The 19577-nt window shown below is 32.5% G+C and overlaps 2 protein-coding genes across 2 annotated transcripts in view; one reads left to right on the forward strand and one right to left on the reverse strand.

The window, feature by feature from the left end:
- The window catches only part of LOC129804071 (SNF-related serine/threonine-protein kinase), a 30827-nt gene extending 27516 nt beyond the window's left edge, over positions 1-3311 (forward strand). The window contains exon 9 of the mRNA XM_055851101.1: positions 2644-3311. Coding sequence (XP_055707076.1) covers positions 2644-3030 — 387 coding nt within the window. The 3' untranslated portion in view covers positions 3031-3311. The remainder of the gene's footprint in view (positions 1-2643) is intronic.
- Positions 3312-11610: 8299 nt separating this feature from the next.
- On the reverse strand, positions 11611-19199 carry LOC129804073 (choline transporter-like protein 1). The gene is made up of 8 exons (XM_055851103.1): positions 19083-19199; positions 18968-18998; positions 18857-18900; positions 18635-18786; positions 18417-18571; positions 18227-18335; positions 16618-17333; positions 11611-13330 (listed from the first exon to the last, which is right to left on the reverse strand). The coding sequence occupies exons 4-8, from the start codon at positions 18766-18768 to the stop codon at positions 12900-12902; spliced, it is 1545 nt and encodes a 514-aa protein (XP_055707078.1). The 5' UTR covers positions 18769-18786; positions 18857-18900; positions 18968-18998; positions 19083-19199; the 3' UTR covers positions 11611-12899.
- Positions 19200-19577: the final 378 nt, after the last annotated feature.

The following is a 19577-nucleotide window of genomic DNA, read 5'->3' on the forward strand; positions in this document are numbered from 1 at the left end:
ATTTCGATGAATTTTGACGCTATCACAGCGCCACCTGTGGTGACTTTTTGAACTTCCATCTGAAAGTTCTCATCGAGACGAAACCAAAAAGGTAAAATTTAGGTCGCTATGTTAGTTAGAACCGGAGATAGAGGCCGGTCAATGTTCGAACTTTGACCCCTTATAGCTTGGGTCAGGGGTTATGGATCGACTTAAGGTTTTTTTTTGTTTGATAGGTATAATCAACGGCTACAACATACTAAAATTTCAGCCCGATTGCATAAGGAATTTTTGAGCTATTTAACTTTTAAGATTTAAAAATTTTCTTTTTAATAATAGCGCCCCTAGCGGTGGTTTTATGAACTTGCGATGTTAGAAGGGGAAGTGGCATTTCACGAGAGCTTTCCAAAAAGCCCTCACTTTTTAAATTCTGACAATTAGAACCGGAGTTATGGCCATTTTAAGAAATTTTTTTTGGACCCTTATAGCTCGGGTCAGGGGGGTCGGGGGACCTTAAGTTTGGTATTGATGGAAAGCTCTAAGGCCTAGCTATAACATACTAAAATTTGGGCCCGCTCGATGCCATAGGGGCGGAACTATTGAGAAAACAAAAAAGGGGGGTCTTCAAAATGGCGGAAGGAGGGGTGGGGGGTGGGGGGTCAATGCACCAAGTTGCAATTTTCACCCGATATATAACCTTTGCCGAAAACCGCAAGTCGATATCTCTTTTAGTTTAGGAGCTATTAAGCTCCAAAGAGCGGCCGGCCGGCCGGCCGGGAACGTAAATTAGCCACATATATATTCGTGATCAGGAAGTGCTGAAACACATTTTGGCCAAGTTTGAGGTCGATCGGACGACATGAAATTTTGTTAGGATTATAGTAGGTGAGATTGTTAAGAATCTCACCTAATATTTTACTAAAATTAGGGGTGTTCCATCTCACCCGCACTTTTTTGAGTGCCTCAAAATACAACTTTTTTTAAATCCTATTTTTCGAAGTGGGTATTTTCATCTAGGCATTTCTAATATTGATACAATAGACTCTCGCAAATTCGGCTCTTTTAAGATCGGGCTACTTTTTAATTCGGGCAGCGGTGACATTTGAAAAAAGTTTGTTGTCATTTTTCAAGTTTGATTATGATTATCAAATGAACCAAAATATGCTCAAATTTGTCATGGTTTGTCTTAGTTTTGATGTAATTTTGCATTATTGAGGGATTTGCATGCAATTTACGATATATATCAGTGTGTAAACTCAATATCTATAATGTACATGTCGCCCGAATTTCTGTCTAATTCGGCTGACATTTCGGTCCCATATGCCCGAATTTGAGAGAGTCTACTGTATCTTAAATTTAGAGTCTTCAAATCATAAACCAGTGAAATTCGTTTTTGTCTCGCATTCAAAACGCATCCGCAATATTGAATATAAAAAAGGTGTTCCATCTCTCCTCGAATGACTAGACTATATTACAAATGTAATCATTATAAGGTGCCTCGTATTGGAAGAATCTGCTGATTGTAGATCGCCCAGGAACACCTTTCCCGTAGTGAATGCTTCTTACGTGCTCCTGAAGGTTTGTGGGCAGAGGCCGTGGATATTATTACGTTTTATCACAGTGAAAAATGTCTTTTTCTCGAGACATTCAGTTGATTGCACCGGGCGGGACTCGAATTCACAACTTTGAGAGTCGAGTCAGAGATGTCATCCTCCCAAGACCCCATGATCTTGCCTATTGCGCCACTGAGATCTCCACTTATATAAATAGATACTATGGGAATCTTTGTAAATTGAATAAATGGTCAACATGAGTTCATGCTGCTTTCATGTTTACAATTTCCCCAGTTTTACTTAATACTTTTTTGCTTAAGAATTGTGTAGATTCTAGATAATACCGGAAATTTAATATTTTAAAAACCTCATATTTCCGGCATTTATCAACCGATCTTGATCGATTTAAGCTTAAACGAAAGGTCTCAACTTGTACTACATAATTTTATGGTTTTCAGTTTCTTAGTTGAATTCCACCATTCATAAAAGTTTTTTATTCTTACGCAAAGAAACTCAGTGCGAACCACCTTAGTGACTGTTTATAAATTATTTATTCATGTGTAGTTAAAAGAGCCAGATGTTAAATGTTATCCAGTACTAGCAGTGTATTTATTTAAATTATTTCAAGTGTTTAAAAGTTTGTTAGAATTGTTTAAATAATTCATGAAATTCTCATTTCGCACCCTTAGTGAAGATGCTTGAGATAAAAGTTTTATTTTCTGCAAAACTATTAAAATATTTCACGATGAAAAAATGGTAATTTCAAAGTTAGAAGTCATATTCCTTTTTTTTTTTGGTTTAATATTTTTTAAGTAATTTTTCGTCGATGGATTATTTAGTAAGAGATTTTATCTTTTAGTTCAACTGCTACAAGTCTCATTCCCAAAATAGAAATTATAATTTCTATGTTTCAATGAAATACCCCGGTATCATACTTCTCATTAAACGTATTATAAACGTACTTAAATCATTCGTCGATATAAAATCATATGAATATTTTCCTGCACAAATATTCACTTTATTTACTTTATCAAATATGTATATAATTGTTTAGGGTTTTTTTTTATAAATGGGTAAGAAGATACTTAAAGTCCAATATCTTCTGTTGTAGGTGCACAAGAAATTGTGCATTCCATTGCCAAATCTGTTTCAACGGGGACGTTTATACAAAGCACAATCGTGCGGATCCCTCGTGCGTGACAAGGTGAATCAAGCTCCAAATGGTGGATGTAGCTCTAGAAGTGCACGAGGTAGTGAGAGCAATGTCAGACATTCGGCCCTTTTTTCTGATAGAGGCAGAATATTGCGAAATTGTTTAGGAGCATCGAGACTTTTGGGCAGTGATGGTGACATTAATCAAAATGCTAAAACACCCACAAATCCTGTAGTATTTTCCCTACCAACAACAAAGACAGAAACTAGTACATCTCCAAATCCAATTTCTCATCAACAAATTCATCTTGTAACGGATGCTTCATTGTGCAGTAGTCAATGTTGATAGGGATAAATATTCGTTCTGCAGATGACTTTGTAAACCACAAAGAAAAAAAACATAAGAAAAGAAAATCACATAAAATATGGAAAAATAATTCTTCATGAAAGAGGACACAAACACGTAAGTCAATGAACATCTTAAATCTCATTTTGATGAACTATAGAAAATGTATATTATCCCTTATTATTGTAAGGTAAACGTCCTATTATCCTTTTTTTTTCACTGATTCTATGTAAAATGAAATCTTTTTTGGGTATTTTTATTAAATTAAATGAAAATACGTATATATATTTTTATGTCAATTTACACATTAACTAGATTATAAAATATACTACGTTAGTAATTTATTTGAAAAACAAAAAAATCAAATTCTTAGTATGAATACACAGAAAAAGTGGATGTCCATGTATACAATACATCTTTTTACCAAAGATTTTGAAAATGTTATCCAAAAGAAATACCTAACTAAAAATTATGGTAACAATTTGGAAAATGCAGCGCATACAAAAATGAAAAAAATGCTTTTTTTTAAATGTTTTATTCAGTTACATTTATATTTTTTTAGTTGACTTCACAGCAAAACTTAATTTTTTTTGCAAGCTCAAGTAAAAGTGCAATTCCAAATTGACATGAAAACTGGAACCGAATTCTTAAAAAAATAAAAAATCTCAGATGTAACTAATCTAAGTATTATTAGAATATATTTTTCCTTAATTCATAAGTGACTAAGTGTTGCAATACTTTACTTTGAGTGAAACTTATCTCTTCAATACAGTTGATTCACATAGTTTACAAGGTATATTTTTAATGGTTTAAAGAAATGAGACAATAGTTCACTTTATTGGACTTTTTCTTAAAGCTCTTACTTTTTGCAAAGTAATTTTTGATTTTTAAGCCTCGCCCTTAAATAAATTTAGGCCACGCCTTCTTTAAGTTCTAAAGCTTACTAATATAGATATTTTTAAAATTTTAATACGTATTTAATAAAGAAATTTACTAATATTCCCAGAGTGAACTATTCCAGTTTACTTATAGAAAATAATCCAGATGTAAAGCGTACGGCCTATTCGACACATGTTAACCCGGTTGACGGCCGTATCCTACCAAACCTAATCCCAGAGACATGATATTTCCTATGTTTCCCATATGTTTCTAGCGAGCCGAAAAAACTTTTGAGTTTATTAACTGTTTTTTGTCATTGTAGAATGAATTAGCAAAAACTACTAATACAAAATAAAAGCCAATTTAATAACGAAGAGGCAACCAAAAACCCTAAATTGGCAAGTTACGTAGTTTTGGAGATATCTCGTGAAATGTGCACGAAAACATGAAAAAAATTACACTAAAACCGGTTGCATTTTTCAGAGCTAATGTCACCCCTCCTGCGAATTCCTTTATTCTTTTGACACGCACAATCCCTGCCATCCTTAAGAGTGCTGCAGATTGTTATATGGTGCTCTTGTTGCTCATGGCAATTAACACTAATGCTTCAGTGAGTGAGCATCAGTCACCATGGACAGTTCACTCAGGAAGTTGAAATAAGGGTGGCAGCTTCAGTTCTTCAATTCTCATTTTAATTTTGTAATTTTATTTAGATGAACCCCATTGGGACTTATGCCCAACGCACAATAACTTTTGTTTGTAAACATGTTTTTGACATTTCAATGAGAGTGAGTGAGATCTAGATCTAGTCAACTCGCTCTCTCTCTCTCATAGGAAATTTTGAAAACACGTTTCCAAACAAAAGTTATTGTGCGTTGGGCATTATGCCTAACGAACAATAACATTTGTTTAGTAAATATGTTTTTGACATTTCAATGCGAGTGAATGAGATGTAGATCTAGTCATCTCGCTCATTCTCATGGGAAATTTTGAAAACATGTTTACAAACAAAAGTTATTGTGCGCTAGTCATTATGCCCAACGCACAATAACTTTTGTTTGTAAACATGTTTTTTAAAATTTCCTATAAGAATGAGCGAGATATCTAGATCTAGATCTCACTCACTCTCATTGAAATGTCAAAAACATGTTTACAAAACACAAGTTATTGTGCGCCGGGCATTACGCAGGCCTCATTTTAAATCAGGGGGGGTAACCACATTCATTTTTCCATACATTTTTACAGAAATAAAATGAACCTAATGACAAGTTTTTCCCCAAAGAGAATTGACTTATCACTTTGATATATTTCGAAATTATGCATTATGGCCTCTACACATTGGGAGCAATTTTTGTCAAAAATTGCTTTTTTGAAGGAAATTCCCTGCAGCGTTGTAGGGGGAAACGTCAAATTTCTGTCAAAAACACAATTTTTGATGAAAATTGCTCCAAATGTGTAGACGCCTTTAGAAGTTGTTCAAAAATACATGATTTATAATCCGCAACAACAATTACGAGCAAATTGTTTGAATAGAGGTGCAAAATCTGCAAAATATTAACAGGGTAAAATAAAAATAGCTTCACTTTTTATTAAACTGGCTACCTCCCTGTTTTAAATAATTATTAAAAGGGATATCAAAGAGTTCCTCCTGCTTCACGAAATGCGGGAATTCGTGACTTCAATGGTGTACATCAAAATTACTTTCGCGTCATTTACCGTTTACCTGTTCACAAAAAATTTGAATAGATTTATAAATCATCCAAAAAGATAGTCCAAAATACCTTAGTAATACAATTAATTTTCGGACAAAAATTGCTTATTGGTTTATTACAGATTCAGAACCGATTCAATCTTGTCAGAAATTTCAAGACCTTTCCAACAAGCCCAAACATGACCTTATTTGGTTGAGAAATACGCTCTCTGGAGCTTTTTAAACCTTTGACCTTGAAAAACTGTTATTAGGAATGATTCAAGGATATATTCGTACATAGACGAAATCCTTACGTTCACTAATAACCTTCCCGATTAGGGAGGTCAGGAACATCGAAAATTCAAAATGAAAGAACATCCAACGCTATAGCGGCGAATATGTGAAGTAGGACTTTAGACTTCCGGTCAATTTTTGAATACATTTGACTTGGTTTTGCAGTGGCTTCGTGTCTTCAAAAAGTTATTAGTGAACAGAGCTAAAGTCGGCCCAGTAGGGAAATTCTGTAACAGTATGACAATGTCACATGGAAAATTTAAAACTTTTCAAATAGTAAATTTCGAAGAAGTAATCGAATATCCGTTCCGTATGAGTTACTAAGAGCTTCATAGAGCCCTTACTAATGGTCATTCAGTGAACACTTGGTTTTAATGTTATTCTGCGCTCGAATTTACCAAGAAAATTTGTCATATGACATTGTCATATTGTTACAGAATTCCCCTACAGGTAACCTAAAACATTCTGAAAAGAAGCACTCAATGGGACAAGTGGTAGAGTACTCGCTCTATGATGCAAGTGTCTCGAGACCAAATCCCATTTAGGTGATCAGGAATTGCAATTGATTCCACGGAGCATGGGATTGACGGTTTGCGGAATCTTTGTTTTTTCCATTTCGTTTTTCCCAGTTTATCTTTGGAATCTTTGTCTTCGTTTATTTTTGTTTTTTGGAAATCTTGTCTTTCATATTTTAAACAAGTATATTTTATTAAATAAAATAATGAAAATACATCGATGTTTTTTGAAGTTTTTAGTTTCGTCCTTTAAGAAAAGGGGAAATTTTCTGTGTTTTGGGAAGTTTTTGGTTTCGTCCTTTGGAGCAAAGGGAAATTTTGTTGTTCTGTTGTTGTATAAGGAGCAATAACAATGGAAGTCCCGAAAATCTCGTATGCGAGAAGATCAGGGTCCTGTATGGAACACGTTGTACCACCATTATTATAATGATCCATTATTAATAAAAAAAAATAATTCTTTCGTGTTGGAAAATATCGAGTTTTAAAATTTCTACTTGTCACGTTTTACCCCAGATTCCCCTTATCACAACATTATCCTTTTTTCTTCAATTCTTTTCTTCGGTTCAATGGATAAAATTAAAATTTGGGTGGGAGCTACGCTTTTGCAAAACTTTTTTTTTTAATCTAATCTTTCTGTAGAGCATTTTTGGAAACTGAACTTAGTTTTTTTTGGTTTTTTTTTCAAGTAGAATTTTTAAAAGAGGCGTGGCCTGTTTTTTTTAACAGTTTTTTATATTTAGTACCCTTAAAGATTGTAATCATGGGAGGGATTTTCTTGCGGTATATTTTTGCTATAATATTGAATGCACTATATAGATCCTAAAATGGGCGTGGTCCAAATTTATTTATATGCTGAGCTGCCTCAGAAGGTTAAACTAAGCTCTCATTTAAATACAAAAAATAGGAAAAAGTTCCAGTAAAGCGAAAGAGTCTCAAAGTCGCTTTTCGAAATATACATGTCCAAAGTATCATTAGTTAAATTTGGAATTTGTGTTTGTGTAAACGTTGCACAGAGCCTTTGGTTTTGTTCTATTTTGGTTTGGAATTAGGGATACACATGACTATACTAAATTTCCTACAAATTTGGATTTGGCAACTCCTCTTTTATTCGTTTATACGAAATTTATGGATCTATTTCTTATAATTTTCTTTTTATTATTATTTTTTTTTTAATGTAATACGGACAGGGAATCTGTTAAGGAATGAAATCAGAGTCTTATTTTCATAATGTTTGTTTCTTTTATATTATTCTAAGCAACATCAACGTGAATTCAATAATTTTTTTAAGGAAAAAAGGTCTTTTTACTCCACTTTTTACCATATTTCCATGAAATTTAATCATACTGTATACATCAATCACTTAGTGATGAAAGAAATTCTTGTTTGACTTTATGGCGTAGAACTAAAAGAGAAAAAAACTTATAATATCAGAAACAATGCAAAATTCAGAATAAAAACTAAATTTAACATAAAAATATTAAAGAGTTAGTTGGAAAAAAGAAATTGTGCGAATATCTTATAGACGACTATAAGAAAATTGTAAAGAGTTAATAATTTATAGAAGTGCAGTATAATTGTTTATTTTTGTATGTGCCGTGCACAGAAAAACAAATGCAAAGTTCTTTGTAATCATATTAGTTTTCGAAGTTGTTGTCACGTAATGAACTAATAAATTGCATTACTGTTAGCACAATATTTAAATGTTTTAAATTGAATAATAAGGGGTGATTAAGGAGATTATTTGCTAAAATCGACAAAACGCGCGATTTATTGCGCAGAGATCGCAAGATAAAGACATTTTTTTTCGCATTACAATAGCCAAATCGCACGATTTTTTGACAGAAAAATTCACAATTGAGAAATTTATGGCAATGAAGTCGCAAGATCACATGTTTTGCCCGTTGTAATCGTCAGATACGGCGATTATCATACAGAAATCTCAATATCGTGCGATTCTTACTCAGAAATTGTGAAAACATGCGATATTGAATCGTAAATTAAGAAATGGTGAGACTATTGCACGGAAATAACTAAAACATTTTTTTAAACATAAATTGCAAAATCACACAATCTTTGCACAGAAATAGCAAAATTGCGCGATTTTTAACGGAAATCTTAAAATTGTGTATTTACTTACACAGAAATCGTAAGAAATTTCATATTAAAAGCGACATTTAGTGCGATATTTGGACAGAAATCGTAATATCGTGCGCTTCTCACTCAAAAATCGCGAAATCATGGTAAAAAATTAGGAAATCGCACAATTTTTGCATACAAATCGTCAAATAGCGTGATATTTGTACAGAAGTGGCAAAATTGAGCAATTTTACAACAGAAATCACGTAATGCCTTGCACATAAATTGCAATATCGTACGATTTGCACATTGTAATCGCAATTGTCTGCGCGATTTTACACGAGAATCGTAAGATCGCGCGATTCTTGCTCAAAAATCGTGCGATTTTTACATAGAAATCGTACTATAAAGCGATTTTGCACACATAATCACCCTTTACTAAAAATTTTGTGTTTTTTCATTGTAAATTGACGTTTATGTTTGTTTAGCTAAAATGTCTTCAATTGCCTAAACTGCGCAATTTTCATGAGTATTTCAATAAGCGACAACACACTCAGCTATTTTGTGTAAAAATGTAGTGAATAAAATTATTTTTATTATGCGACAAAAAAATAATTCCGTCTCTATCCAGGATTTGATAGGAAGCCTTCTGCTATTAGAAGAGTTTTCTATCACTTGAAGTATATGGGCTTCACGCTTTTCCTGACTATGTCACCGACCTTGACGAATTGCTTTGAGCACTTCAATTGATCAGTCTCTTTAGATCACTCAAATGGGCGTGTATTCCAAGGAGTTGTGGGAGCAACACTTTCACTACCAATAACCAGGAATTTCCTTATCCTACAATTCCTAAAATTTTCATTCAATTTTTCAATACAAGTTTTAAAGGGGGCGTGGCTTATTTTATAAAGTTACAATTTACTTCTACGCTCAAAATTATTTTTGTAGCAATGGATAGTGCTAGGGTTACCTTAATATTCTCTTATTGAACATTGAAAAGTAAAAAAAAATAACTTTAGTTGGTCGTGATTCCTAAAATGGGCGTGGCTTACTTTTGAGCGGAGTTTATTCAACGTATCATCCTGTAAAATATTTAGAAAAAATAATAGCTCTTAAATTCGCGTCCACAACATTTATTTTTACATAAAATAGTTTTGTGTGGAGCTGTTGAGATTCTCAATTTCCAAAGTTTTTCTTTGATTGTATTCTTACAAATAAAAACCGTGACTATAGAATTTTGCTTTTTGATATTCGTTTATCCATTCATCCTATCCTGTTAATTTCTCTGAAATAACTTACAGTTTAGCTGTGTAGAATGTTAAAGATAATGGTAAACAAATTTATCAAGAATAAATACAGAAGAAGAAAAATAGTAAATTCCATTTGGAAATTTTGAACTAACGTCCTAAAGTCGTAAAAATTTATTTACTAATAATGCCAGAACTTGCGACCCAAAAGTTAAAATGAATCTGCAGAAATAATAGATAGTATCGTAACATTTGAGAAATAAGCTAATCCAAAAAAACAAAAAAAAAACTCATGCATTAGAACAAAATCTAAGAACAAGACTTTAAAAGAAAAAAAATCTAAAATCGTTGAACGAAATGTTACAATAAATGTGTCACAAATAAATTAATGGTTGAATATGATATATTGTAGCTTCGAAATACGAGCAGAGAAAAATATTGAAACACACTAAAATAGTGTTTATGCGTTTAATGTGTCAGGTTCTTTCGATAAGTGAGTAAATTTTGGAAAAAAATACTTTTTATGAATTTTTTTGTAATTAAATATGACGATTAAGTTTGAGAACTGAACGAGTTGTTTTTTTTTTCATTTAAAAAAAAGGAAATGCTATCTCGTGCAGGAAACCATCAAAAGAGCCCATAAAACTATGTAGAACATTGTTGGGTAAATGTTTTCATGAAATATCCAATATCAAATTCATCCAGAGGTTTTTTTTCTCATCATTGTTATTTTTGTAATAAATGCGGCATTATAATTTAAATTGTTTAAATTCAGGTACGAGATGGATTCACTAATTTTTTCCAAGGCTGCAATATTTTTGTCAATAATATTGGAAACAAACAATTTCAATTTGATGAATTTATAATTGCTAAATAAACTGTTTCCGCAACTGTCAGTTGTTTATTGTTTATATTTGCCACAAAGATCTTTATGTCTAGCGCACAATAAATTTTGTTTATTAAAATGTCTTCGAAATTGTCCATGAGAGTGAGAGAGATGGCTAGAACTAGGTCTCACTCGCTCTCATTGAAATGTTAGAAACGTGTTATCAAACAAAAGTCATTATGCGTCCGGCTTTATATAGAAAACACAGTAATATTTATTTTGTGAACATGTTTTTGACAATTCAGTGAGAGTGAGTGAGATATCTAAATCTAGTCATCTCGCTCACTCGTAGGCAGTTCCGAAAACATGTTTACAAACTAAAGTTATTGTGCGTTGGGCATTATGCCCAACGCACAATAAATTTTGTTTTGTAAACATGTTTTTAAAGTTGCCTATGTGAGTGAGCGAGATGATTAGATCGAGATTTCATTCACTCTCATTGAAATGTCAAAAACATGTTTACAAACAAAAGCTATTGTGCGCTTGGGCATTATGCTCAGCGCACAATAACTTTTGTTTGTAAATATGTTTTCGAAATTTCCTATGAGAGTGAGCGAGATGACTAGATCTAGATCTCACTCATTCTCATTGAAATGTTAAAAACATGTTTACAAAATAAAAGTTATTGTGCGTTGGGTATTATGTTCAGCGCACAATAACTTTTATTTATAAACATGTTTTCAAAATTTCCTATAAGAGTGAGCGAGATGACTAGATCCAGATGTCACTGTCATTCATACGTCAAAAACATGTTTACTTAACAAAAGTTATTGTGCGCTAGGCATTATACCCATTGCACAATAACTTTTGTTTGTAAACAGATTTTCAGTATTTCCTATGAGAGTGAATGAAATGTAAATCCTAGTCATCTCGCTCTCTCTCATAGAGATTTTTGAAAACTTGTTTATAAACAAAAGTTCAGTAGATCATTTACCGTCAGTTTGAGTAGAATAATAAATTTTATATTGTATACATTAATGTGAATAACATTAAGGTGAATCCATCTTAAATATAGTTTTATTTGTTTAAACAAAAATGGTTATTTTCAAAAGCAATTTGTTTTACCCTGCTTGGAAGTGTAAAATAGATAAAATAGAAGGACTTTAGTTATTTAAACATTTTTTAATTGATTTTTGAAATAAATATTATTAGAATATTTAGTAAATTCAATAATTTTTTCAGGTGTTTAAGACTTTATCACAAGCTTTTGGGCTGATATATTGTATACCTTTTACAAATGTTTATGTCAATCACTTAAACAAGCAACAAATATAGACTATTACTAAATTCCGAGCCTTTGTTTGAAGACGATCCTTAAAATTTATAGGAATCATTTTCTGTAAAAAAAAAATAAACAGTTTTCTTGCGAATAAAATGTAAAGTCATGGTCATGATTTTATTTAAATGAGTATTTAATACCATAAAATATTACAGTTCCATTGCGCTCATTGGATGGAATTTGACAGGATTCAAAACATTAACCAATCAGAAGGCGCAATGAGTTTAAAATATTTTTTGAACTTAAATATTTGGTTAAATGTGAACATAAGTAAAAATTGTAGCTTATTATGTTTGTTTTTTGTATTTATCTAAGGTTTTCTTTTGAAAATAAATATTATCTTTCTTTAAGTTTTATATGTAAATGTCCTTCTATCTTAGAATTGAGCAAAACATCATCATAATCTAATAATAACTCATCATAAACTAATAGACACAGTAGATTGAAGAAATAAAAATCAATCACTTATAGTTCAATATAAATTCCGAATTTTTATTCCAAACTATTTTGTGTTGCAACTTTTAAGTTTAGAAATAAAATTATTTTGAGGTATAGAAAATATTTTGAAGAAAAAAAATGTAGTGGACGTTTTTTAATGTATAAAAAATTTGCTCTCTCGCCGATTCTTTTAATTTAAAAAAAATACTTATAGTTAAATTATACAACAAATATAATAAGTATATGAACCAAATAAATTATTTATAAACTTATATTGTGGATGGTATTAAAATGATCGAATAATATTTATTTTTTTTCAACAAGCTGGTCTTGTTTTTTGAAGAGTAATAAAAAAGAAGAAGAATAAATGTATATTAATTTTGCTAGCGTAATTTAAATTAAAAAAAAAAAGAATCACCCAGATTAATTTTGTTTAATGACAAAATTTATAATCACATCAAACACTAAAATATAAATAAGAATTTTGTGAAATTTTCATTGGTAATGTAAATGAGAATTACTAATAAATATTGAAGAAAAAAATTGTACCCATTTGTTTGCAACACTATTTTTCTCTATTTGACCATGCATTTCCAGAATTACTCTCTATTTCTAGTGCTTTTTTGGAATTCTGCACAAATTCCATGAGACCACGGGACATGTAGTAGGGCTTGGAAATTCCATCATTGCGTTCACAATCTTCGCAGAAACAGATGAAAATGGTATCAATGGTCATTTCGTATACCGTGATAAAGCAGTGGGACACAAGGTAAGCAAATAATCCTACTAGAATAAGTAACACCCAATTGTGTTGAACACCGTTCTTCTGCTGAATGATTTCCATTCCCACGAGAACTGTGCAGAGAACCACAAAAGCCTTGCCCAGGAATAGTACAAAATCTCCAACAGAATTTATCATAAATACTCGGAGAGCGTTGCTCGATAACAGGTTGAATGCCTTCCTTCCGGCCACGCAGAATGGATGCCCAAATATTGCTGAAATTATTTAGAAAATTAATTAAATCGAACACAAAGCATAGATGAAGCTCTACATTAGACTGATTAAAGTTTACAGGACCGATAATATGGCTCCACAATTCTACACAGAAAAGAATATTTCGTAAAATTGTTCGCAAATGTTGGTGATTTTTTACTGAGAACTATATGCTCGTAAATCATAAAACCCACTGAAAGTTCGTAAAAGTTTGTACTTTTTCGCAAACTTTATTCTTTTACGATTTTTTTCTTCGTAAATGTTTGTAAACACAGAAAGATGTTCGTAAAATTTTATCATTTGTTCTTAAAATTTTAACAAACAAAATTTTACGAACAAATGTTTATAAAAAGAACACTATGATTAATGGAAGAGTTGGCAAAGCATCCCAGCTTTGCCGAATACTCGAACTCACGAGATAGAGATCACTGTGAATTAGATTTTCGCATGATCTTTTGATGCTTACTAGAGATTCAATTGCTGCATAAATCACAAAACCATTTTAAAATCAAATATTGGTAAAGAAATGATCATTTTAAAATGTTTTGGCACGAGTTATGCCCAACGCATAATAACTTTTGTTTTATAAACATGCTTTTGATGTTTCAATGAGACTGAGCAAGATGTGGATCTAGTCATCTCGCTCATTCTCATGGGTAATTTTGAAAACATGTTTACAAACAAAAGTTATTGTGCGTAAACACGAGAAATATAGGGGAAGTGTGCCAAATTTCGGCCAGCTTCTAATTTCGGCCACTTTGAGTGTAATTTCGGCCATGGAAATAAATTAGTTAAAATTATGTATGCAATCTTCGAATAGTCAATGAATTCATTTTGCTTAATTTGAATATATATAATTTGAAGGTATAATTTGAATTTAAATTGCGTTGTAAAAACTCAGTGTGGAAAGAGTCTTTACACAAAATGTGACAGATCGATGAAAAAGATGATGTGGAAAAGGCCTTGGAAGAGTTCAGGAAGGGCAAATTACTACGGGAATCTGCGGGTAAATTTGAGATGCTACTCTTCAGGTTTTCAGGACAAATTACACGGAAGATCTCAGGGCTTGTGCGTCATATAAACGTATTAAACTAAATATTAAACTCGTTGCGTTTGGCGTTTTCAAATTTTCTATCCTTTGCGCCACAAAAGGTGGTCAGAAAAAAGGTGGCCGGAATTTCACTCAAAGTGGCCGGAATACTACCCAAAGCAATGTCCATATTATTATTAATTTTTCAATATTTTAGAAAGTGATTTAAAGAAAACAAAAATGATAAATTAGTCATGAAGGTTCCACACAACCCTCCCGAAAAGGAAGTAACAAAAAATATCAATATGAATTAAAACTATTGCATTTCAAACTTAGGATTTCGGTGCTTATATGCAACTATGCCGAAATTTGGCACACCTATCCTAAGTTACTCTCGGATATTCACTGATTTCAAGACCATAGTTAAACTATGACTTTCGTAAATTCAAGGTGGAGAAAATAAAAATCATAATTAATGTTCCTTGGGTCAACTTATGGGGGGAGGAGTCTCCGAAGATCCTAAGTTCGTATCGCCTCTAGATGGGTAACAAGTTTCCGGATAGAAAAAAAGAACATTTAAAAAGGATTGATCATTTACGGATACTTAACCGATTAATTACCGATTGCGACCGATGCAATCTCTATTATTCTTTCTTTCTTTATTATTAATAAAATGAGTACTATTGAGAAACTCTTGAAAGCACAAATAAGTTATAAGTGGTTTAAGATAGTGTTAGCGTCCACCGCCGTCTTAGCCTTGGTGACCAACCTCCAGAGCCAAACAATGGAAATGCTCCTTCGCGTATATGCCGTCTGAGCCAACCAAAAACCCGGAAGTATAGACTGTACAATATTGAAAGTAAATACAAAAGAAAGAGAAAAAGCAAAAGACAAGTAGTCAAGACGACAGGAAGGATCGAATAAGCCGCTGCTTCTTCTCTCTGGGTAGCTCATTCCAGAGAGTCACCCCCATGACTAAGAGTGAGCAATCAAGAATGCGGCTTGCCGACCTGGGGACGACGAGACAGGAAGACCTGGTTGACGAGCCCGGCTGCAGCAGCTCAGCCAGATAACTAGGCTGAAGAGTGGGAGAGGTTGCCCCAATACTACATTATAGTATTCAGAGACATGATCGTAAGGACAAAGTGAAAATATGACACGAATACAATTATTAAAAGTTACGATCGAGCACCAAAGCGAGGCTTTTTCACAAGGAAAAAAATAATTGAAAATTTCAAGACCTTTCCAAAAAATCCAAATTTAACTAAATCGGTTGAAAAATAGACCCTCTTAGGTAGATCCAAAAATAGAAAAAATCGTAGAAACCGTTTTTGAAAAACACAAAAATATGGATTTGGAGGGAGGAGGGGGAGGGGGAGAAAAAGAAAAAAAAACGTTTGGAGATATTGTTTTTTTTTATTGGAGGTCACCGAAGACCAGAACTTGATATCTTTCACCGTTTAAGCTCAAAGAACGTGACAAGTTAAAAAAAAGTCGATTATTTATAGGGTAAGTGTGCCAAATTTCGGCATAGTTGCATGCAAGCGTCAAAGTCTCAAGTTCAAAATGTAATATTTTAAATACAAATTGTTTTTTTTATTCTTTCTTTTGTAAGAGTGTTGCTTGGAACCTTGTAAAGAGTTTACCGTCTTTATTTACTCTAAAATCATTTTTAATACATTTTAAAATGAATAAAAATATAGGCAGAGCTTTAGTGCCCTATTTCGGCCACCTTCATTCTCATAGTTCCTTGCCCTTCGAAAATTCCTCCAATGTATTTTTCACGTCATCTCGTTTGTTGAAGCTACATTTTTTGTTATTCTTTTGCATTGTATAATCTTTAGAGTATGTAAAACCTAAAAATTCATGGAAATTCGAGGAACAAAAAAAGGTGGCCGGAATTGCAAGCTGGCCGGAATTTGGCACACTTACCATAACTGCTCTATCTTTGAGTTTGAGCAATAAGAAATAGGGTAAAGTGATATAATTTGGAATTAGTGTTACAAGTTGGACAATTCGCCGGTACAAGTTGGACATGGCTTTTTTCTTGATAAATACAGTACAAAATTTGTTTTTAAGCACAAAGAACCAAATTATAAAACTAAAGCATTAAAAATATATAAATAAAAATTAAGTACCAAATTTATCAGGACAAAAAACCCTGTCCAAATTGTACCATTGATTGTTCAACTTGTACCACTACTGTCCAACTTGTACCACTTTACCCTAATGACTAAAAAATAAACCTTCGACACTTACCCGTTTCAATATATGCATTCCTTGACAAATATTGGAGGACATTCTCGAAGAGTCCAAGGCAACAGTGGCAGCACGTTGCTATGAAGACCAATGCCTTATTCTGTGGATCTCTGAGCCAATATTCCACTGCCTTGAGAATAACTCGGAGAATTTGCACAAGGGATATGATCAGAGATCCACAAGCAACTGTTCCTAGATGATAGCAAGTAAGTCTCTTGAAGCTCTGCAAAATTGGTCCGTTGAGATGATTCTTGTCCCTTGTGAAGAACCACGTGGCGACTGCTCCGGCTATTATGCAGTGCTGGCATCCCATGATGAATTGTGTGAACCAGAATAAAGCTAGTAAATTGTACCATCGGGAGACGCGAATTGTTGAATCCTTAACAATTCTAGCACTCTCATTTGTCTCCACCGTGAAATGTCCAGAACTCTCAATCCACAGTGCAAAGTAGAACCAAAGGGCAACTATTCCAGAGAGTGCTAGGAATGTTAAAAATGGCTCGAATAGTAGGAGTGGGATGTTTGAAATTGCCTTTCCAGCTTCTCGAAATAACTGAATTACTAATTGAACCCTTTTTCGCATCACAAAGATAACCAAGCAGATACAGATTGTAATTACTGTTGCGACGATTGCATATGCTAACCAGGAATGTTTCCTTTGGAGCCCTACTTCTGAATCTTCAGGAGTGTTTCTTCTTATTAAGTCGTACTTTACCCTGCAATTATTTTATTAAAAGCAAATAACAAAAAAATTTTTTTGCAAAAAGTATATCTATTTGAACCCTTTCACGATGAATAAGTCATAAGATCATCTAAAAAATTTTTGTAAGAAAATCAAATTGTAAATAGTAATTTTACCAATTTTACTAATATTAAAGGGACTAAAAATTAGTAAATTTACTGTGTTATCACACTTGGACATTAAAATTTTAATATGATTCACATTAATTGTCTCTGGTGAGAGTCTAAATGTGTAATTTGTGTGTTTGAATCATTTTATATTCAAAAATTGATCTATTTGTTGATAAAAAGGTAGACTTGGCCCGCAAAATTTGATATAAATTGATTTATAGCATTAATGCGAAAAATTAATGGAATTTTCTCATTAATTTTTCAATGTGAAAAATATTTATGCTTTATGTAAATTTAAACTTATTTTTGCAGGCCAAGTCCACTTCTTTATCAATAAATAGAAAAACCCCAAATATTAAGTGACTCAACACAAATAACATATTTGGACGCTCACAAGCAGCAATTAATGTGAATCACATTAAAATTTTAATGTGCAAGTGTGATAACGCCGTTACGCACCTAATTTAATTTTGTTGCAGAATTCGTCAGTGACATAAGCAATTGTCGTATAACTTCTTCATCATCAACGCTTCTTAACAATATGGAAATACACATACTATACAAGAACTGCTGACGAGGTGATAAGGAACCCAGCGAGCACGGTTAGCAAAAATATCCTGAAAACGCTGCCTTTTTTAGCTAACTGTGTTCGCTGGGAAGTAACGACAATTGCTAATCCAACTGACGAAAATTTGTATGAGTGTTTGCACTCGTTAGATTATACTTATCATCCTGAAAGGGTTTTAATTAAACTTACCACAACCAAATAGTTCCAACGATACTGGCGGTAACTACACCAATTAGTACAAGCCATACTAAAATTTTCACAAGATATTGCAGCAAAAATACCATTATAAACGAGAATACTATTAAAAAGATTAAAAAGAAAAAAATGGATTTAAGTTAATTATTTTCTCGTATTATTAAAATTTAATTATTGTTCTTACCAAAAGCCATAACAAAGAGACAAAGAATTTCCTTCCAGCATATATGTAAATCTTCTGAAACTTCTTGAAAAAAATTTCTAATCCCAGCTTTGGATAAGAACTTCTTGGTATAATTTGAGAAATTTTGTGGAACACATCGATTCAGTAAAGATTTCCTGTTGGAAACAGGGAAATAAAAGAATTATTAACTAAATATTAACAGGTTTTTTTAAACTTACATGTCCAATTCTTCACAAGATGCGACACATTTTCTGTTAATAATTGATGACGAAGAATCAGTTGCTGATTCCAAGACTAAATACTTAAGAGATGTCATATCTTCTCCTTTGCAAGCCAATTTATAATCTACCATATTTTCTTTGCCACAAATCTTTTAGTAAAATATTTAAAAATAAGCATTTCTAAGTAAGTACTTTATTAAATTAATTTAATGGTCTTACATTGAGACAATTGTCATATCCGTATATAATCCTGTCGATATCTCCTGTAAGAAGACGAATTTATTGATAGTCAATTAAATTGTTAAAAATCTCTGTATTTATATGTCAGACCTTTTTCAATGCAGTAACCGAGAAGACCAATCTAAAAAAAATAGAAAAAAAATCACTATGATATTTTACTCACTAAATACAAATTGACTACTATCAATTTATAAAGCTGACTCACCAGAACTACAATAAAAGCAATTAAGAGCCCAAGGAAGAAGACATCTGTGCATGTTCGATGTTCATTAATAACAGAAGTTTCCTGGTCATCTTCTAAATTTTCCTGTTAAGAATGATCAGCAAAACTGTAATAACGACTTTTAACTGCCACTTTTGAGTATACTCAAGTGGCTTTAACCCTTTAAGGACGAGAAGGTCAAAAATCGAGGGTCAGAAAAAATCTTTTTTTCTAACTTTTTAGAGCAAAATACAGCTTTAGAAGGCCGTACGTAAAATTTCATTTTTGGGTCACGGGTGACCCAATCGTCCTTAGGGTTAATAGCAAGAGGAGTCTTTTATAAATTCCTTTCCGTATTAAAATGGCACATTTCTACTCTGTATTATTAAGGATAACAGAAAAGGTTAAAGAATTTTTTTATAGCTAGGGGAGACCGGGACAGATTTAGCCAGCAAATGGAGTTTTTCGATGCCTATATTTTGTAAAAAACATGATTGA

This window comes from Phlebotomus papatasi, chromosome 2, assembly GCF_024763615.1.
Source record: "Phlebotomus papatasi isolate M1 chromosome 2, Ppap_2.1, whole genome shotgun sequence".
Lineage (NCBI taxonomy): Eukaryota > Metazoa > Arthropoda > Insecta > Diptera > Psychodidae > Phlebotomus > Phlebotomus papatasi.

Bases quoted from the DNA above. Each gene is read 5' to 3' on its own strand.
- LOC129804073 (XM_055851103.1), bottom strand. From the start codon at position 18,768: ATGGTAGATTATAAATTGGCTTGCAAAGGAGAAGATATGACATCTCTT. The intron at 18,572-18,634 runs GTAAGTTTAAAA...TGTTTCCAACAG, and splicing joins TCTTGTGAAGAATTGGACAT to GAAATCTTTACTGAATCGAT. The intron at 18,336-18,416 runs GTAAGAACAATA...TCTTTTTAATAG, and splicing joins TCTCTTTGTTATGGCTTTTG to TATTCTCGTTTATAATGGTA.